Source organism: Schistocerca piceifrons, chromosome 8, assembly GCF_021461385.2.
Source record: "Schistocerca piceifrons isolate TAMUIC-IGC-003096 chromosome 8, iqSchPice1.1, whole genome shotgun sequence".
Classification (NCBI taxonomy): Eukaryota; Metazoa; Arthropoda; class Insecta; order Orthoptera; family Acrididae; genus Schistocerca; species Schistocerca piceifrons.
Window position 1 is genome coordinate 270,169,102 of NC_060145.1, and position 23,187 is coordinate 270,192,288.

The window sequence follows — 23,187 nt, forward strand, 5'->3', positions numbered from 1 at the left end:
TTTTACCCTCCACGCTGCCCTCCAATACTAAATTGGTGATCCCTTGATGCCTCAGAACATGTCCTACCAACCGATCCCTTCTACTAGTCAAGTTGTGCCACAAATTTCTCTTCTTCCCAATCCTATTCAATACCTCCTCATTAGTTATGTGATCTACCCATCTAATCTTCAGCATTTTTCTGTAGCACCACATTTCAAAAGCTTCTATTCTCTTCTTGTCCAAACTACTTATCGTCCATGTTTCACTTCCATACATGGCTACACTCCATACAAATACTTTCAGAAACGACTTCCTGACATTTAAATCTATACTCGACGTTAACAAATTTCTCTTCTTCGGAAACGCTTTCCTTGCCATTGCCAGTCTACATTTTATATCCTCTCTACTTCGACCATCATCAGTTATTTTGCTCCCCAAATAGCAAAACTCCTTATTATGTCCATATGCATACAAATATATGAAATGATTATGAAATGGGTAATTGCTACTCATGATATAGCGGAGATGGTGAGTCACAGATAGGGAAAATAAAAAGACTGTTGGAAAGAGCTTTCAGTCACCAAGGCCTCTGTTAAAAATAAACAACACACACATATATACCACAGTCTCTGGAAACAGACTGCGAGCAGCAGTGCATGATGGGAGAGGCAACCAGTCGGTGGGATTAAGGAGAAGGCTGGGTTAGGGGGGCGGAGGGATAGCAGGGTAGGGGTGGGAGGCAGTAAAGTGCTGCTTGTGGGAGTGAGCAGGGATGAGATGGAGAGAGGGTAGTGCAGCGAGGTGCAGTCGAGAGGTTAGACGGAGGGTGGAGGAGAGGGGAGGGGTTGCAGAAAAGGAGAGAAGTAAAAAGATTGGGTGCATTGGTAAAATAAAGGGCTGTGTAGGGCTTGAATGGGAACAGGGAAAGGGCTACGTGGGTAAGGGCAAGGACTAATGAAGTTAAGGCCAGGAGAGCTACAGGAACATAGGATATATTGCAGAGAGAGTTCCCATCAGTACAGTTCAAAAAATCTGGTTTGGTCAGAAGGATTCACATGACATGGGCTGTGAAGTAGTCATCAAAATGAAAAATGTTGTGTCGGGCAGTGTGCTCAGCAACAGCGTGGTCCAGCTGTTTCTTGGCCTCAGTTTTTCGGTGGCCATTCATTAGAACAGACACCTTGTTGGTTTTCACACCCACATAAAATGCAGCACAGTGGTTGCAGCTTAACTTGTGGGTCACATGACTAGTTTCACGGGTAGCCCCGATGGGATAGATGATGTTTGTGACTGGACTGGAATAGTTGTTGGTGAGAGGATGTATGGGACAGGTCTTCTATCTAGGTCTGTTACAGGGATATGAGCCATGAGGCAAGCAGTTGGGAGCAGGGGTTATGCACGGATTGGTGAGTATATTATGTAGGTTCAGTGGGCAGCAGAATACCACTGCGGGAGGGATGCGAAGGATAGTGGGTGGGACATTTCTCATTTCAGGTCATGACGAGGGGGAGTCAAAACCCTGGCAAGGAATGCAGTTCAGTTGCTCCAGTCCTAAGTAGTACAAAGGCATGAGGGGAGTGCTCCTCTGTGGCTGCACGGCGGGACTTCAGGAGATGGTTGGTGACTGGAAAGATAACACATAGGAGATCTGTTTTTGTACCATGTTGGAAGAGTAATTATGGTCCATGAAGGCATCACTGAGACACCCAGTATTTTTTTAAGAGGGAGTGCTTGTCACTACAGATGCAATAGCCAGAATGACTAGACTGTGTGGAAGGGACTTCTTGGTATGGAACGGGTGGTATCTGTCAAAGTGGAGTATTGCTGGTGGTTGGTAGGTGTGATATGGACAGAGGTACTGATGTAACCATATTTGAAGTGGGGTCAACACTGAGGAAGGCTGCTTATTGGATTGAGTAGGATCAGGTGAAGTGACTGGGGAAGATGATGTTGAGGTTCTGCAGGAATGTGGATAGGGTGTCCTCACCCTCAATCCAGATCATGAAAGCATCATCTGAACCAGGTGACAGATCTGGGGTATAGTCCATAAATAGGTCAGCATAGGATAGTGCCATGTTTGTGCTTATAGCTTTATGCCAGATTTGTTTGTAGGTAATGCCTTCAAAGGAGTAGTAATTGTGGGTTAGGATATAGTTGGGCATCATGACTAGGAAAGAAGTTGTTAGTCCGGAACCTGTCGGGCATTGGGAAAAGTAGGATTCAACAGCTGAAAGGCCGTGGGCATTATGGATGTTAGTAGCAAAGGGAAGTGGCATCAACAGTGATGAGCAGTGCACCATGTGGTAAAGGAACAGGAACAGGAACTGTGGAGAGTCAGAGGAGGAAATGGTTGATATATTTTGTATAGTAGGGTAGGTTTTGGGTAATAGATTGAAGGCGTCGGTCTATGAGAGCAGAGATACTCTCACTTGAGGCACAGTACCCGTCCATAATGGGGCATTGTGGGTGGTTGGGTTTACAGATTTTAGAAAGCATGTAGACGATAGAAGTGCAGGGAGTGCAAGGGGGGGGAGAGAGGTGGATTCTGGGAAGAGGTTCTGGGATGGGCCTAAGGATTTGAGGAGAGATAGGAGATCCTGCTTGATTCCTGGAATTGGGTCACTGTGGCAGGATTTTTAGGTGGATGAATCTAAAAGGTGGTGGAGTCCTTCTGCCAGGTAGTCCTTGCCTTTCAAAGCAACAATGCTGCAGCCTTTGTCTGCAGATAGGATTATATGGTCAGGGCCAGTCTTTAAGCAGTAGATTGCAGTTCTTTCTGTGGATGTAAGGTTAGTTTTCGTGTTGAGGGATTTGGGGAATTATGGTGGGGCAAGGTTCGAGGTTAAGACATTCTGGATAGTTAAAAGGGGGTGAATTGGGGCAATGGGGGTGGATCATGGTTGGTTGGCAGAGTGAAATGAGCCAGGTAGGGTTCAACATTGGTCTCTGGTTGAGTCTGATGGGTAGGGTTGGTGGTGAAAAAGTGTTTCCACTTTTAACAAGTCCTGCATGATTGAATTTGGGAGTGGGACGAAAGGTGAAGTCTTTGGAAAGGACTGATACTTCTGCGGAGCAAAGGCAGAGGAGAGGTTCATGACTGTGTTTCAGGTGTGTTTAGGTTCTGGATTCTGTGTGGTGGTGGGAGTGGGATTTTGAGGGTGGGGTAAGCAAAGAAGGTTTGTAAGACAGGATTTGTCAGCTATGAGGGGAAGTGGGGAAGGTTTGGAGGTGGTTGTAGAAGTGGTAGTCCAAGGAGGCAGTAGGTAGTGAACAGGATGGAGAATTTTTTGAGTTGGCAGTCTGAGTGATGCTCTAGTTCCTGGAGGACATGAATTTCAATGCGTTCTGGGATCCAGGAATTTGGGATTGCATAGCAGAAGAATTTTACAGATGGAAAGAAGGTATTGCGAGGAGGTCTGGGCCTGTTTGATATGGTTTTGCAGGACTATGTTGGTGTGGGTTAAGAATTGGCAGAATCTGAACAGATGGTGAGCATTGTGGAAGGAAAGGTGTCTGCCGGAGACGGGTAATTTGTTGGTAAGGCCATTTGGGGGGATTCCATGAGCCAACCAACAATACGAGAACAGTATATGAAGCTGGGTTCTGGCTAGGGATAAGGAAGTTCTTTTGATGCAGATGGAGGGAGAAAGGGTCCATAGTGGTGGATAAAAATGCATACATAAATAATGTAGAATTATGTCCAAAAAAATTCATAAAGATACACCCAAACATGTGGAAAAAATCACAGAAAGAATGAAATAAGGGAAAACATGATGAAATGTGAGGGAATAGGCCATAGTGAAAGGCAAAAACCAACTGTAATAGGCGTGGAGACACAATGAGATCAAAGATAAAATTAGTAAAAAGGTTTTAATGTGGGTTGCGGGTCTGTAGGTGGATAAGTTTGAAGACGGGGGACAGCAGATATGACTAGATTAGCTGAAGATAGTAGTAACTGGAACAGAGAGGAGGAGGAAGAGTGGGGCATTGGAAGGTGGGGAGGGGTTGGTCGGATGAGATACAAGTTCATCTGGCACAGGAAAGGTACGGGAAATAACACGCGAATGATCAGTTTGAAGATATAGGCTTAATACTTCCATCAAATTCAGGGAGACCTGTGAAACCAGTCAAGTGACCCACAAGTTAAGCTGCAATGACTGTGTTGTAGTTTACAAAGGCATGACAGCCAACAAGCTGGATCCTAATGAATGGCTACCGACAAACTGTGGCCGAGAAAAAGGTGGACCACTCTGTTCCTGATCACACCACCCAACATAACATTCTACATTTCAATGACTGCTTCACAGCCTGCACCAAATTGATCCTTCTGATCAACACTACCTTTTCTGAAATATCCTGCGTTTTCCATTGTCTAATATGTGACATGAGCAGCACGTATTTATAAGAGGCAATCAAATGATAATGGGACATATGGAAAAGTAATCGCCATAACTGTTAATACATTTATAGCACTGAGAGACAAGACGGTCAATGCCGTTATGGAAAAATGTTTTTGGTTGCCTACAGAAGCATGATTGTATCCAGACATGCACCTCTTCATCCAAAGCAAATTGATGACAACGAATGCCTTTCGTCAGAGCTAAAAAAAATATGGGAATCACGAGGGGAGGGATTGGGACTGTATATAAGGGCTCCCCAGCAATACTTCTGCACTGTATTCGACACAACTTTGGGAAAATGTGGGCGGGCATTATCCTGCAACACGATGATTCAGTATGTCAACATTCCTGAAAGTTTGGACTTAGTGGTCTGCCTCAGTTTTTGCAAATTGTCCATATACCTCCGTGTATTAACTGTGGTACCATGTTTCAGGAAGCCACTGAGCAGAAGACCATTGCAGTCGAAGAGAGAGGTCATTATGACTTTTCTGGAACTGGTGTGCATGTCCCTGGATTTTTTTAGTGGCGGTGAATCCATGTGCTTCCATTGTTGGCTCTGATGCTTACTCTCTGGCTAAAAATGATGACATCGTGTTTCATCTCCCACAATGGACAGGAAACGGTATTCTTCACTGCGACAGCATGCCAGGTGTTGCAGTGATGTTGACGTTCTGTTCAACTTCTGCTTCTCCGTCAAGCTTTGGAGAACCCAGTGCACACAGATTTTCTGAAACTTCAGATGCTCTGCCTAGATGGCAAGATCCACCATAAAGGGGGTTATGACACGATGAGCCTGTGTCAGTCAACTGCTGCCTTTCAATTCACCTGACCTCAAAATCGTTTAATCCATGGAAACACCTACATGCATGATATACTGTGTTCACCTTAAGCAGCATTCCAGACACCCCTTCTGCAGTCGCAAACTGCACCTTTCTGTTCCTCCTCCCTGGCCTCCATAGTAAAAACACACACACACACACACACACACACACACACACACACACACACACACACACACACACCTGCCTTACCAACATTCAAGTCATGCTCACTATAAAATATCTGTCTTCTTTCATTTGATTGGCCCTCATATACCTATTTACTTCAGGCTGGAGGTACTTCATAACAAACTGAGGTGAAACGTTTATGGTAAAATATAAATTGCATTAATGCAACTGAAAACAGATAACTCCAAACTCATTAATATAGCAAACATCAGTTGCATTATGTACTTTGCTAACAATTTTTATAGCTTTTTTTTCCTCAGAAATGCTTCATGGAGTGTGTGTTGCTCTTAAATATTTCCATTTACGCATTTGAAAAAAAATCAACAGTAAAGTGCTAACTGCAGATAGTTTGAAACCCAGCAAATTAAAATACCACTTTAGAAGAAATCATGCAGAATTCACTGGAAAAAACATTGAATTTTTCAAACAGGAAGAAACTGCACTGAAGAGTTCACGTATGGATTCAGCAGGCTGTTTTCCCCAATCAGCAGAGGCTGGTACTGAAGCTTCATACCAAATTATTTGTAACTGAGGAACCTCGTACATCAAGAGAGGATCTCATCAAGCCTCGCTTACTAGATACGGGAAAGCTAGTTCTATGAGAGTAACATGTGAAACAGGTAAATAAGATATTCATTTCTAACAACGTTATCAGAAATAGTATCAGTGACATGAGGTTAGATATTGGGGCATAGTAGTCAATGAAATAAGATTAAATCTTTTTTTGCACTGCAGTTGGTTGAATCAACCGACATTGCACCTTGTTTCCAGCTGCATGTCAATGTGAAGTACATAAAAGATGACAGCCTGAAACAATAACACTTGTCCTCAGAATCACTGGACGCTACTACACATGGTGAACATGGTTTGTAATCAGTGAAGAATTTTCCTGAGGAAAATAAAATGCATGAGTCAAAGTTGGTAGATGTATGTACTGACAGAGCATCTTCCATGCTTTGACATGGAAAACACTTCCACTTAATGTGCTAAATGTACTAACTCATGCAGTGAAGATATACTACGTCTGAGGTAGTGCAACAAATGCAGTTCTCAAAGTTATGCAAAGAAGCTAGAGTCAAATTTGAAGTGATCTTGTTCCACATAGAAAGAAGTATGATGGTTCTAACTTTGCAGGGTGTCAGACCACTTGAGCTTCAACAAGAAAGTGCTATGTTTCCTGAAAGTGTGAAGATAAAAAAGGAGAAAGACTTAACATACCAAAGTGACAGATAATATACTTATTTCCAAAGTGGCATACCTTTGAGATTTCTCGGATGATTAATCTCGATTTTCCAGGAAATATTGTAAATATTTTGACAGCGAAAGATAAAGTTGTGAGATTTCCTTGCGGACTGGAGCTTTCACAATGCAGGATAGAAGTTCAATGCACTTTAATTGTCCCCAAACTGATAGTGATTCGATGTCAATAGCAAATAACATTAAGCAACACTTCAAATAAGTCAGCACTTATCACAGTAATAAATTTTATGAGTAACTCTTTTCCTGGATTGGAGAATCAGCAGGTGGTAAATACTTGGGTTTCAAGACCATCTTTTGCAAATGAAGGATTTCTTTTTTTTTTTTTTTTTTTTTTTTTTGCAGTTAGTGGAGTTCAACCCAAAGCAAAATTTCTTGGGCTAAATGAAGATGACACACTCAAAATAGATTTCTCAAAAGCAGAACTAGCAACATTACGGAGAAAGATTGGTGATGAGTACCTGTTGTTACCAGAAAAAGCCTTAATAATACGGATTCCATTTGGCACAACTTACAGGTGTGAAACTGCATTTGTGACTATGGTGGCAATGAAGACTAAAGCAAGGAACCAACTGAATTTTGAACACAATTTACGGTGTGGATTGGCCAAGAGGGGGAAGAGGGGGAAGAGGGTAGGGTGGGTGGAAATTAAAAATAAGCAATACTGACCAGCTCACTGACATCAATTACATCTTGGTTTGGCATTACACCAGCCAAAAAATTAGAATTTTATTTGTAGAACTTTTCTTGTAATTTTAAAAATAGATATGTTCAAACTTTTTTTTCCCAATGTAAACTTTAGTTAGACACTAAACTTTATTGGGGTATTGGTCTCTGCACAATCTTGTTCAGGGGTAATGGGCTGAGATAGGTTAAGAACCACTGCTCTAGCACACTGCAAGTATGTCACTTATGAGACAATACAATCAGACCAATACAGCAGCAACGATGTTATGGATTGGATCAGGATACTAAAATAAGGAGACAATACATTCAACATACTACTACATGGCAAGCCAGTCATTGTCTCCATACATTGCCTCAAACCTGCCTCAATTTTGGGAGATGCATCCAGCACAGATGATGCAGGGGCTGTTCAGACAGAAGACAACACTCATTTTACCATGGGGCACAATGGAACATCAAATATTCAGAACACTAACAACACATTTGAGGTGAACATCAATTCAAAGCCAAACAAAATAAATGTAACATTGGTGGAAAATTTAATCACTGTTGAAGGACTGCATGAGGAATGACAGGTTGAGAACCGTTCAGACAGTTCACTTGCCACTATAAGCTACCAAATGGCATTGATCCAGACGTGAAATTATCCAGGCTATCAGCCTACAGTTTCCTAACTATCACAGCTTCTAGGAAACAACTGCCTCCAGGAAGCACGCATGAAGAGAAGGATAATACTGCACGACCACTTTCGTCACCACCAAAACCAACCTTTCTGCCACCATGACCCATGAACTGGAGTTGGCACCATCACTGCACTTCTTCATGAAAAAACAGTCCAGTCATGTCCTTTCTCGCAGGCGACCAAGGCATGGCTGGTCATGTGCAACTGCATGAAGAACATGTCAGCAGCCGCGACCTTTGTCAACCTCTTTCTGCAGTGCTCTACACTATGGGGTGGGGGATTGCTCTGTGTGGATCTCATCATCAGTGCCATAAAATAAATAAAATTTCATGGCAGTGTTTAATCCTCACAGAGGGAAGAATATCGTTCACACACTAGCCTGCTCAGTTCACAATGAACAAGGGTCCTGTGCACATGCATTTCTGCTGCACATCCAGTCAGTAACACAGTGCAAGTACTGGTATTCTGTTAGCATCCCCCCCACACACACACACTAGAGTCACTACACATTCATAGCTGTTTCTACTTCTACATTTATGCAAGACAGTGCTTATTGAATTTCTCTCTTTCATATTTCTGTGAGATTGTAGTATAACAAGTCGCAAATTGTTATCTGCTTTAGATCAATGTTATCTCCACTTCAAAGAATGGTACTAAAATGGAAATGATCATATGGCATTGTCGGCCGGGAGGCCCCCCTTCAGGGAAGTTCGGCCACCGTATTGCGAGCCCTTTTTAGTTGATGCCACTACGGCGACTTGCGAGTCAATGATGATGGTCACACAACACCCAGTCCCCTGCTGGGCCCCCGGTTTGGTAGACGGTAACACTACAGCCACGGTACGAAGGTGGGCAATGGTACATAGATGGAAACCCAAGGCAAGTGGAACTGCATTTCACTGTACTTTTCCCCGAATCGCTTAAGCTCAACTTGCCAATTTTAAATTCTCTGCTCTGTCTCTAAGGAGTTTCCATTTCACTCGTTCTACTTTAACAGAAAGAAAGACGGAAGGAAGATCGGAAGATTAAGATTTAACCTCTCGTCAATATTGAGATCATCAGAGAAGGTTAACAGAATAGGCAGGTTCAGCATACCTTTGAACGCTGTAAAAATTATGAATTAGTATTGATTACAGCAGGTAAGGGTGTGGGTGGGTGTGTGTGTGTGTGTGTGTGTGTGTGTTTTTTTTTTTTTTTTTTTTTTGGCAACTGAGCCCCATCAGCAAGGGAATTCCCATTCTTTGACAGCTCACATAAGCAGGTTGACAGCCAATCTGTGTTATCGTATTATTTTTTTGGTATTGTTTCGACAGTGTAATGGCTCAACAAGTTTTGAAGCACTGAAGACACTAGCTTACAGACTCATCCCATAAATAACAGACTTTCTTTTTTCTTTACATGAACAAAAACACTTTCCTGAAAAATTTTACAGAATGAATCGTGATAAATTTCAGTATGTGCTGCAGAAGATTTGAGACAAAATTTTTGAAAGAAAGCAAATTTACGTAGGAGTATAACAGCAGAAGAAATATTGTGCATAAAGATAAGGAAATATAAATTAGTGCCAATCATTGTCTTGAGGTAGACCTTTAAAGAACTCTCCAATTCATTATCGCCAAGTTCTTATACATAACATTTTACACGTTTTCCTTTGATGGACTCCTGAGACACACAAGAAAGTTAATTAATGTAGTCATCAGTAAGATCTTGCTGTGCCTTCATTAAAGGTACTTTGTTCTTCTTGTCAACGTATTTTTCAGTAATTTTTTCTTATCAATGTGGTGCTTCGTAGTGGCAATGGTTCACTGACTGGAGAAAATTACGACATCTCATAACGGTCATATTTGGCAAGCACTGAATGACAGGCAAAAATTCTTGAGATAATGCCATTTGGCTCCTGCCAGAAGTATTAAACATCCTGTATATCATCGGCACAGCCTGGCCTGGTTCGCTGTCTTGTCATGAACCAGCCACCAGTGTGAAGACCACAATGGAAAACAACAAGTTTGATATCTTGGCAGGTCAACACCAGGCCCAGCACGCCTTGGGCTTGAACAGCATGAACACTCCCTCATACATACAGCTAAAAATTCTATCCGACAGTAAATGAAACATTAAGAAACTATAGAAAAATCACAGACAGTGCTGTATGAATTTCTTACGTATATTTACAGTTCTTCTATTATCAAGGGTAAGTTTTAATTTTATAGTGCCAGAGTTTAATTACTATCAAGAGTAAGTTTTAATTTTATAATGCGTGGTCTCCTACATGATCACTAGAATCATATTCGATTGTTTAATTCTATGCAGAATGATTCACTAAATAGAGACAAACTGCAAGTAACAATCCCTGAGAGGATATGGAGCACAAAAGATCCTATATGTTCCAAGGGAGGTACACCCAATTGAATGTGGAACTACAAGATCTTTGATGGTGTAGATTTTAATGACTGAAAGCAAACATAAGAACAACAGGCAAGGAGAAATGTTCTCTCTTTGCTAGTGTTTCAGCTCCACACTCAAGATGACAGTAAGCTACAGCATCATCATGCAGTAGCCACATTACTCTCTGTACTACCAAAGGCATGTCTCCCAGCAGAGTCAGGGCTGGTCCAAGAACTTTTTTCACATGATCTCCTTATTTGGCAGCCCCCCCCCCCCCTCCAACCCTTCTGTCTCTTACACTTTCACCTGTGTCAGTTTCCATAATTAATTGTGATGCACACAGTGTACAAATCTTGCAGCTTGCAGCCCTTCTAAGTTTGGCAACCCAAGTGGCCACTACCAAATTAAGATACATCCTGTATAGAAATCTTACAGTTGTGGTGTACCTCTTAGCTCGACAACCCAAGTGGCAGCTTGTGCCATTTATAGGCATTACACTGACCCTGGACAGAATCGGGTGCAGATGAGCAGATATGCCTGACCTGTGAAATGTTGTGGAAGAATCACTGACCCCATGAAGCAGTCACCAATTGCCTGCACCCAAACAATGAGGCTGAACCAGTACTGTCAATTTGCTGCCACCACCAAACAGGGTCTCACCATAGCTGGCAGGTGGGTGTTGTGAATGTTGATACCACTCTGACTAATGGTAGTTGCTGATAATTACAATCCCCACCCCAGCAGTGAGGCCGACTGGCAACAGGTGTTTGTTGTTAAAGCAATGTAAGTTATCCTGGGTACACTTTATGATTTGCATTATTGTAGTTAACTCAATGAAGATAGTTTTTGAACTGTGGTAGTTAATAGTTTATCCAAGGTAAGGAAATATACTTTGTATGGACCAGTACCCATTGAGAGAGAGAATTCTCCCCCAGTAGTCTAAAATAGATTCAAATATGCTGATTGAAATGTTCCAGAGTGAACTGGAAGGAGGTAACAGGATGGAGGAAGGGGAAACTTAAGTGTATGGTGTGGGGACAGTGGGTTACCAGAGACTGAATCCAGCATGATTATGGGAGTGAAGTATGTGTTCAAGGTTAACGCATCTTGAGTCTAGAGAAGCTGGTGGCGAAGGGCAGGACCCAGATGTCAAGTTGTGAATCACCCATTGAAATTTAGCACATTACGGTCAGCTGCATGTTGTGCCACCATAAGGTCAACCTTGTTCTTGGTAACAGTTTGGCAGTGACCACTCATGCTGGTGGACAGCTGGTCTTACCGAGATAAACAGCTGTGCACGGTTTGAAGCTAAGATGATACATGGCACGGTTGCTTTCACAGGTGGCGTCCGACCTCCAATGTGGTAGAATAAGCCTATGACATGACTGGAATAGGAAATACTGAGTGGATGGATGGATTGGGCTGGTCTTGCACCTTTGTCTACCATGGTGAAATGATCCCTGTGGCAACAGGTTGAGACTGGAAGTAGCACAGAGATGGACTAGGATGTTGTGTGGTCAACAGACCACCACTTTAAGAAGGTGGGAAAGTTCTTTGGTAGAATGTCCCTAATTACGGGACTGAATCAAACTGAACCACATCCTTCATCCGGGCTTTCATTACCTCTCATCATGCTCTGAAATGAGGGGCATCCTAATAAAGATCCCCCCCCTCCCCCTCCCACACTTCCTATTCAGTCCTTTCAAAGGACTATCTTACCTTATCAGATGCCAAACTCCATGCAAAAACAGCCATGTCATACACCATCTCTTCTAAAAATACTGCTCAGCCTTTTCTGCTGTTGTGACTACCAATCTGCTGTCCACCAGGATGAATGGCCGCTGCCAAGAACAAAGTTGACCACCCAGTGGCACAACATGTTCAATTTCAATGACTGCTTCACAGTCCAGGCCAATTGGATCCTTCCCTCCACCAGCAGCTTCTCTGAACTATACAGATGGGATTTATCTTTGCAACACATTCTTCAATCCCATAATCACCCTGGTCTCAAACTCCAATAATCCACTGTCCCCTCGCCCTCCACAAACTGGCTGCTTCCCTCTGAGCGACTAATTACCATCCACAATGCCTTTCTCTGCCTCCCGACTCTCTCCGTCTACCCACCTTATCTAGCAAGTTCTCACTCTTTTAGTGTGTGCAAGTCTATTGACAGCTCAACACTTTTGTTTTTTTCATGAGTGGTGTCCTATAATCCAAAAGCATTTACGAAATACAACAAGAAATATTCTGTTGTAGATCTGTCTACAATATCTGACTCCCTCAGTCGGAAGAAAATACCTACAGTTTTGTTTCAAACTTTGACAAATACCAGAGGCAAGACAAAAGTTGAACCCATGCCATTTGATCTATAAGAGATTATTTCTCATGAACAAACAAATTCCATGTGGATAAATGATGATCCTGATACCAGTGGTGAGGACAGAGAGATTATTTGAGACTGATGATCCTAAGATCACAACGTATTTCCTTTCAATATGGAATTGAAGAGTTGGTTAATTTTGTACTGCAGTTTGTATGTTTCTTAAAAGAAGCCAGGCCTTTTAGTCAATACTGTTTACCGTATTTACTCGAATCTAAGCCGCACTCGAATCTAAGCCGCACCTGAAAAATGATACTCGAAATAAAGGAAAAAAAATTTCCCGAATCTAAGCCGCACCTGAAATTTGAGACTCCAAATTCAAGGGGAGAGAAAAGTTTTAGGCCGCACGTCCAAATCGAATCAAAGTTGGTCCATTGTAATATGAGACACAATTTAGGTCGAATGAATGACGATACAGCTACAGTAGTTTGGTTCGAGTCATAAGCTTAGCATGCGGGGAAGACGCATGCTTAGCATGCGTCAGGCACTCCGTCCGTATTTATACGGGTACCCTTCCTTTTTCACGTGCTTCGTCTGGTTTGAATCTATTGCTTATTTTGCTTCGATCTGATAAGTGCCGTTTTCTTTGTTATAGGTGTTTACGTCACTCTAAGCTGAAAATGCATTACTGTACTGTGTCATGCATTGTTTGTCGCATTCTGATAGTGCGTGTTTACGGACTGTCGCCGCTTGCGGCATGGCTTGCTTTTGTGCGCGCTAGTGCCGCTAACAATAACAAAAAAGAGAGAGGAATCGTCTCATTAGCGAAACAATGGCAAGAGATGGCTATTTGTTGTTACTTACACTGCTGCTTTCTTTGACAATGATCAACAAGAACCAAATAATAGACTGCGTATGATAGAACATGTTCTGAACGAGAGTTAGGCGAAAATTTTTCTCCGTTTGAAAATCTTTGCGGCCGCTTCTTTAGTACATCAAATTCTGCACAGAAATTAGAGTCATCTTAGATTTGAAAATCTAGTCAGTTGCCGTGCTTCATTTCTGACTGTGTCACTTAATACGAATATAAACATGATACGTATATTCTTCCGCGTTTGCTGTTGTCTCACTCTAGTTTCGTAGTTTATTAGGCAGGCAGGATTTAAACGAGATAGCAGCAAACACGAAAGAAAACATGGCAAAATGTTTGTATTCATATTATTCTTATGGTGAAGAGAATACTGCATGTGATTCACAATTGATAAAAGTTCCTATTAGCAACCATCTCTTGTCACAGGTAGGAAAAATTTCAGAACGTAGAGTTGGCCATATTGACAAACATCCCAAACAGTCTTGCCAGTCGGATTTTCATAGTACATTGAAATTCTGCTACATTCGAAGATGAACAATACGGAGTTTGTATTTACTTCGTTGGATAATGTATGAAAATGCAGTGGTCGAAAGTCGGGGCGGAGATAAAAAAGCTCATCTTCCACCTTTTTTTTTAAAAAAAAATTATTTACTGACGCAGAGGTTTTGGCGCCAGTATTTACCTTTGTGCCTACAAACCATGCCTGTGTAGCGCTACATATATTCGACGGCAGAAGTTAGTTGTGGCGGGCGGCGGCACCTACCGACATTTTTCAGAACTTCCGCTTGCTTTGCACTCGATTCTAAGCCGCAGACGGTTTTTTGGATTACAAAAACCGGAAAAAAAGTGCGGCTTAGATTCGAGTAAATACGGTATATTATCTATCCATTTTAGAAGAGAAAATAAGGACTTTAATCACAGTGATTCAGTACTATGCATAACTTATTACTTAAATAATATGCAAAAGTATCAATAAATAGCTATCTTTCAAATGTTTCACTGTCTTCACTTTTAATGAGCAATATGACAGCACATAACAGAAAGGGATTCAATTACCATCTGAAAACATTCACTCTTAATAAGATATGACAAATAATGTAAAGTTCCATGATGTGTAAAAATACTGAGTTATTAAACCATTACAACTGTGCCAAAGAGAAAACTTATTTTTAATAGTTTTAGCTCACAAACTTACTGGCATTTAACATAGAGCCTGAACTTTGGGTCATCATTTAGATAGTGCTGCTTCTTGAGAAACTGTGGCAGCTGTGGGGAGTGGTGGTGATGCGACAAAAGATAGTCAAGGTCCTGCTTCACAATGCCTAACGCCTCTTAAGGTTACCCCAAACAAACAATTAAAAATCTATTCCTTTGGGATATTTGTATTTCTGAAACTTCCTTTAGTGCATGAAAGTGTAGCCGTTAAAAAAAAAAAAAAAAAAAAAAAAAAAAAAAAAAAAAAAAAAGGTGGTGGTGGTGGTGGTGGTGGGGGGGGGGGGGGATCAAAGAATCCTTATTTCCTAAAGCATTTTATTTTGCGGTGGCGTCACCTGAGAATCAGCCTCTATTACATTAGTGCACTTTTGTAATTATTACCTGTAGTGTTGTCATGATGCCACTATGCGTGTCTGGATTATAATCACATCAAAATGAAAGACACAACACATCCAAATTGCGAAAAGAATCACTTTGGATCAATACAAAGTGCCATTTATTATGGTACGAGTTTTAATTTAATAATGTTTCAGTAGATGAATGTGACACACTAATTTGACTTTGTGCAACTTAACGTAACAGAGCTTAATGTACAAATGACTATATTTATTGTCTTGTTGGTGACAAGGAATGGGCATAAATTTTGACATGTCTGTAATATTCCAATTATGGCTAGGCAAAAGATTTTAGCAAACATAATTAAAAATGCCTAGTTTATTTTTATATGTTTGTGAAAGGGCAATGATTTCACTAATATAGTACCCATATACTTCCAACCCAATCAAGGAATTACAGACAAAATAAATAAGAGTGAATAGCTTACAATTTATGTTTTGCACATGGGCACAGAACAAACTGATTTCACCAATTATGGGTGAACAAATAAAATATTTGCCAAAATGCTAACTATGATGCCAACTCCTAAGTTTCATCTCATGGATGCCACCATACATGAAGGTTTTAATTATAACCTAATAGTTTACCGAAGTTTTGTAACACATACAGAAAGCAATAAGTACACATATTCATGTGATGCAAGGTGACAATCTTAGAGAACAATCCAATGCATTTTTGAAGGTTTACCCTGTGAGTTTTTGACAGTTTACCCTGAACTCAAAAAGTTTGCTTATGATGGTGTTTACAGTAAGATGGTACCTTATGGAATAACTCAATCGCTGTTATTAGTAACCTGCTCTCCCTAAAATGTTTACAATGTAAGAATTTGTAAAACGTATTCTCATGAAGAAGGAATTTTAGTGTTTACTATGAGGCCTTCTGGAAGATAACTAGTTCAATATACAAACACTTACAAATTTACTAACTCTCTTTGTCAGCAACAGTTAATTTTCTGACAAACTTATCACAAGAAAGATTATGACATGTATTGGAGTAGTATTTTAGCATACAGGTGGAGTGACAGAGGAGGAAATCATTAAAACTCTATGAAACATGTTACAGATGGATGATTTATCACACATTTCCACTTCTCATTCATACACACATTTCAGCAAATGAAATCAAAACTGTTATAAAACAATTAACACTGCTGTTACAAAGTAAGAAATTCATGAGCACGTGTTTCCAAGAGCGTTTCCATTGCACTAACATCATTGCACCAAACATCGAGGCGCTGAACCATGGAGGAGATCTGTGAAGCAGAAGGAAAACTTAGGTTAGTACAATAATATTCACAATTTCTCTTAAAGCATTAACACTAATTAATTTAAAATTGAAATAGATGAAATGAAGGAGAAAAATGTGTTGTTGTTGTTGTTGTGGTCTTCAGTCCTGAGACTGGTTTGGTGCAGCTCTCCATGCTACTCTATCCTGTGCAAGCTGCTTCATCTCCCAGTACCTACTGCGACCTACATCCTTCTGCATCTGCTTGGTGTATTCATCTCTTGGTCTCCCTCTACGATTTTTACCCTCCACGCTGCCCTCCAATACTAAATTGGTGATCCCTTGATGCCTCAGAATGTGCCCTACCAACCGATCCCTTCTTCTAGTCAAGTTGTGCCACAAGCTACTCTTCTCCCCAATTCTATTCAACACCTCCTCATTAGTTACGTGATCTACCCATCTAATCTTCAGCATTCTTCTGTAGTAGCACATTTTGAAAACTTCTATTCTCTTCTTGTCTAAACTATTTATTGTCCATGTTTCACTTCCATACATGGCTACAATCCATACAAATACTTTCAAAAACGACTTCCTAACACTTAAATCAATACTCGATGTTAACAAATTTCTCTTCATCAGAAATGCTTTCCTTCCCATTGCCAGTCTACATTTTATATCCTCTCTACTTCGACCATCATCAGTTATTTTGCTACCCAAATAGCAAAACTCCTTTACTACTTTAAGTGTCTCATTTGCTAATCTAATACCCTCAACATCACCCGACTTCATTAGACTACATTCCATTATCCTTGCTTTGCTTTTGTTGATTTTCATCTTATATCCTCCCTTCAAGACACTATCCATTCCGTTCAACTGCTCTTCCAAGTCCTTTGCTGTCTCTGACAGAATTACAATGTCATCAGCGAACCTCAAAGTTTTTATTTCATCTCCATGGATTTTCATACCTACTCCGAATTTTTCTTTTGTTTCCTTCACTGCTTGCTCAATATACAGATTGAATAACATCAGGGAGAGGCTACAACCCTGCCTCACTCCCTTCCCAACCACTGCTTCCCTTTCATGCCCCTCAACTCTTATAACTGCCATTTGGTTTCTATACAAATTGTAAATAGCCTTTCGCTCCCTATATTTGACCCCTGCCACCTTCAGAATTTGAAAGAGAGTATTCCAGTTAACATTGTCAAAAGCTTTCTCCAAGTCTACAAATGCTAGAAACGTAGGTTTGCCTTTCCTTAATATAGCTTCTAAGATAAGCCGTAGGGTCAGTATTGCCTCACATGTTCCAATATTTCTATGGAATCCAAACTGATCTTCCCGTAGGTCGGCTTCTACTAGTTTTTCCATTCGTCTGTAAAGAATTCGCGTTAGTATTTTGCAGCCGTGACTTATTAAACTGATAGTTCGGAAATTTTCACATCTGTGAACACCTGCTTTCTTTGGGATTGGAATTATTATATTCTTGAGAAAAATGTATAAATGACTAAACACTGAGGGAAGTATGTCAATGTTGAAGTTCATGTGCCCTAAATATGACTTGCAGTGTCGACAATACAATAGTGGCTTCATTCCTGTCACACACACACACACACACACACACACACACAAATTACATCTTAATATGGATTTTTTTAATTGTATGCACTTGACATCAGTAGGTTATTGAATTGGTCTGCTTGTGTCTGTGTCTGTATGTGTGGATGGATATGTGCGTGTGTGCTAGTGTATACCTGTCCTTTTTTCCCCCTAAGGTAAGTCTTTCCGCTCCCGGGATTGGAATGACTCCTTACCCCCTCCCTCATAAAACCCACTTCCTTTCGTCTTCCCCTCTCCTTCCCTCTTTCCTGATGAGGCAACAGTTTGTTGCGAAAGCTTGAATTTTGTATGTATGTTTGTGTTTGTTTGTGTATCTATCGACCTGCCAGCGCTTTTGTTCGGTAAGTCACCTCATCTTTGTTTTTATATATAATTTTTCCCACGTGGAATGTTTCCTTCCATTATATTGATATTTACTACAATGGCTATATGAACTTTGAGAATCAACATTAATTTTTCTTACAATTAAATTCAAGGTGAAAATACAATATTTTTAAATTTAATTGAAGCCTTTAATGCCATTTCCTTGCATCAAGTACTGAATATACACTTTGAGGATTCCTAGGTTGAAACATTTCTAGTATTTATATGGCAAAAAGATATCACAGAAACACAGCAGTTGTTCAAAAATGGTTCAAATGGCTCTGAGCGGCAGGATTCGAACCTGCGACCGTAGCGGTCGCGCGGTTCCAGACTGAAGCGCCTTTAACCGCTTGGCCACACCAGCTGGCACAGCAGTTGTTAATGATAAGCAGTAGAAATTTTTATGGCATTGATATCCTTGTGTCATATTTGTAAGAACGTACACGTGAAATGATGTGGGTGCTGTTAATACTAAATGTAGAGCACAATCAATAATTTAGAATAAGTTCAGAATACTAATGTCCATACACTGCCACTTCCGTCAATGCCAATTAAAGTTTTCACTATGAACTGGAATTTCATCAGTCTCTTTAATGACATTCGAAGCACTTCAGATGATTTTCAGATGATTTTCAGTGGGTCTCCCACAACTTGCCTTCTAAAATCACAAAAGCTTTATTGGCACTATGATGTATGATAAGAGATTATTAATGACTTCTGGCATAATAAATGATTCTCACGACCAGTGACCACTTTCTTTATGCAAAAATTAGAAAAACGTCACATTTAGTTCTTCAAAATTATTTATGCATATGGCTCCCAACAGATTTTACTGGCTGATGTTCCAATCTCAACAAATTGTCATTACTGTGTATCTGAAAACATTATCTATGTGAGTGATGGTTATAAAAAGAGATCGAAGCAGGAAACATTGTAATCTTCAACAAGACTCAAATTATAGAAAAAACAGTACTTACAAATAGGACGCTATAGCACAACTTCTAACGTAGTTTGTTAACTATGTGAACCAAGTTACAGCTGATGGTGGCCTAAATTAAAATATAATGTTAAACATATCTGTAATTCCAAACCACAAACGAGTAACAGCAGCATAAAGAAAACACACTGGAAGACATGAATGAACGAATGAATGAATGAAAAAAATATGTATGAAAGAAAATCGTCATAACTGCTGAATGGTTCGCATGGCTGGCTGCAGGGCATGATGGGAATTAGTATGCGCATGGTATGGTTTGGTTTAGCGATGAAGCCCACTTTCATTTGGATGGGTTCGAAAATAAGCAACATTGATGCATTTGGGGGACTGAGAATCCGCATTTTGCAATCAACAAATCTCTTCACCCTCCAATGAGTGACTCTGTGGTGTGCAATGTCCTATCACAGAGTAACCGGTGTGATATTCCTTGATGGCACGATGACTACTAAACGGTACGTGAAGGTTTCAGAAGATGATTTCGTCCCCATTGGCCAAAGTCACCCTGATTTCGACTAAATCAAGTTCATCCATAACGGAGCTTGACCCTATCAAAGCTTGAGAGTGTTTGATGTTCTGGAAGAGCACTTTGGAGACCCCTTTCTGGCTCTGGAGTACCCAGAGGCCACTGACATGGGCCTCAATTGGCTGCCATATTCTCCAGATCTGAACACATGCTACTCCTTTTTGTGGGGCTATATTAAAGACAATATGTAGAGCAATAACCCCAAAACCATTGCTGAGCTGAATACAGCCATTCAGGAGGTCATCGACAGCATCAGTGTTCTGGCACTTCAGTGGGTCATGCAGAATTTCGCAATTCTTCTGCACCACGTCATTGTCAATGATGGCAGGCGTATCAAACATGTCATAACCTAAGTCCGAATATCTGTAGTGACACTTACATGTTGAATAAAGTGTGTGCACACCATAGTTGGTTATTAATTTACATTCTATTTTCATATAATTCCATACTAGTCACCTGTAGAAACCAGTACACCTGTGAACATGTGTAAGTTTAGATTCAAAGGGAGAAGGGAATGAATAAATAAATCTGATGAAATGAAAAAGTTTACTATGAAATAGAAACAAAATAACTAAAGTGGAGTCAAGTCTGGTTCGAAAGTGCACGTGTTAATTCGAAATCTGCTGCTGGCTAGCATTCAATACAGTGTTTCAATGAAATGTTAAGTAGAACATACAGCCAGAAATTTGTGCACCTGAACAAAATAGGAGCAACAGTAATTTTAAATGTTCCAAAATAGTTGCACCTTAACTAATGGTCTTCACTGCCAACCATGAAGGTGGTAAAGAGCATCAATGCAAACACAAAACTGACCCTGTTAGCATACCTTGAAGAGAACAACTTAGATAACTAAGATCGTAGTAGAATCAATAGGTCAGAATAGTGAAAGAAACAACTACACAGTTAAATTTATTGTACAATTAATAAAATTAACAAGTATCTAGCCAATGGCAACACTTTCATCCTCCAAACGAACAGAATGTGTCTGTTTTCAATCAAAATGATTATGCCACTAAAATTTATGATTTCTTATCTGCCAAGGTGTTATAAAATTGAATAAAGGTCTGACATGTTTAATACCCTAATTAGGAAAGCAGTAAAAATAATCATCTTCACAAAAATAAGTAAAATGGTTACAAATCTTCACACTCCAAACTTGTAGGACAACCTAAAATTCTTAAGATTGGTACTCCTATTAAAATTTTAAGTATCATTAAATATACAGACAGCCCCATCAAGAAGGTCATAAAGGAACTGAAGTATAATTTTCAGTATGTAGTGTGTACCCAACTGCCTACACAGTGAATAATTCAACACATGTAACAACTTTGATCAAAATATATAGGATAAATTTGTATTACGTGACATTGTTAATTTATTGACTAACTCTCTAATTATAAGATGCTATTAATATTACTAAACAAAATTGGCTTGAAATTCAAAAGGTTACTGCTAGAGTCTGGAATGGGCTCGTTGAATTACTGGACTTTATATGATCCCTTGAACTACTTCAGTAGTAAATATTTTTCTCCATAATGAGGGATTGCTACAGGTCAGGCATGAGCAACCTTTCGTAACCCAAAGGCCTGATTCACCTACTTGCTTAACTCACAGGGCCGTCTTGTCACACAACATGACAGCAGTGTTCCTAGTGTGTAAAGTCAAAACCGTAGTGTCTGTGACGTTAATACAATGGGGAAATGCAATGATACGAAAAACACTAATTTCCTGACATGGTATGCACTGTGCCTCAAAAAATGTATTTTAGAGAGTACATTCATTTTGCACTCATTACATCTTCAGATGTTCACATTTGTTCCATGAACATTGTTTCTATACTAACTATTTTTACAATAGCTGTCTTAAAAACTACTTCTGCAAAATTTCGCAATGTGGTAAAGAAACAATGTTCATGATATGTAAGCAAATGTGCACAGCTGAAGATGGAATGGCAGGCATTTAGAAATGTCATCATGGAAAAATAAATGTCTACAAAAGCAACTGACTGCAACAGAACATGAATTCAAACTTCTTATATAGTGCAACTATTTATTAATCACTAGCTATCATGAGTTAGAAACAAAAATATAGTTTAAATGAACAATATGTTTTCACTTTCAGGTCATATGTTAAATCAGCTGCTGGTGATTTAAAGTAAGTTTTCAAAATGAAGATAACACTGTTTTTATTGAAACATTACTTCACCCACAAAATGACACAGAAGTTGAGAAAAATTTCCTAAAAACCATCATCTTCTGTGACAGAATTAAACTAAGATCTTTGTTTCTTTTGTTATAATGTACTAACAAAGAGTCATCACTCCAACAGGTTTACACTGCAAGAATTCGACTGAAAAGAGCTAATAGTATGAAGTCCTTGCACAACTACACCAACCCTTACTGCAGGTGAATTCTCCTCATTGTCACTATCATCACTGTCACTACCTCCATAATGATCTATTTTTCTGCGTTCCTTCACAAAATCATCACACAGCTCACTTACATTCACCTGGGGAATAGAAATCTGACTACAAGAGAAAATCCTGAAGTACCTAAATTACTAAAACACTTGTAATGAATTTCCAGTCATTCTTAGTGCATAAATCAGCTTCAATTGCAATTGATGATTTACCACAGTCAGAACTTGAAAAACGATTAAAGCTGTCAATCAAGTCACACCATGGAATGTATCCTGCAAATTTTCTCTTTCAATAATGCCTCTTGCTAGAGGAGTGAAAAAAATCACCTCTGCACAAGATCTGCTCTGTATTCTGCTTTCACAGAGTAAGTTATGCCTAGATCCAGGGGTGTCTGTGACTTTTACAGTTACCAGGGAAAACAGAACGTTAATATTCCTTTGAAATGAAGTTTCCTCTGGATGTAGGGGGTCACCTACCAGTACTAAGAACAATCCTATCTCTGCACCAACTACTGCATCAAAAGTAAAAAGTAATCAAACAATAAGGGCATCTGATCCACATTCCTCCCCATTTGTTGCACTCAGTCCTCCCCACACCAACTTTCTCAATATCAGGTTCAACTCACACATGGGACCTTTAGTACCTCTATCCACATCAAACCTAGTAACTGAAAACAACATCTCCATTTCAACACCTGTCACTCATTCCACACCAAATTAAGTCCCTTCCATACACCCTAGCCACCTTTAGTCATTTGCATTGATGAGTAGTCCCTCTCTGAATAAGCAAGTGTATCTCACTGAGGTCTTTGCAGACAAACTACCCTCCCCATCTTGTAAACCTCTAC

At 40.1% G+C, this 23,187-nt stretch overlaps 1 protein-coding gene across 1 annotated transcript in view; it reads right to left on the reverse strand.

Annotated features, from left to right (window-relative positions):
* Positions 1-16,252: 16,252 nt before the first annotated feature.
* The window catches only part of LOC124711918 (26S proteasome non-ATPase regulatory subunit 13), a 39,062-nt gene continuing 32,127 nt past the window's right edge, over positions 16,253-23,187 (reverse strand). Inside the window, exon 7 of the mRNA XM_047242173.1 lies at positions 16,253-16,452. Coding sequence (XP_047098129.1) covers positions 16,354-16,452 — 99 coding nt within the window. The 3' untranslated portion in view covers positions 16,253-16,353. The remainder of the gene's footprint in view (positions 16,453-23,187) is intronic.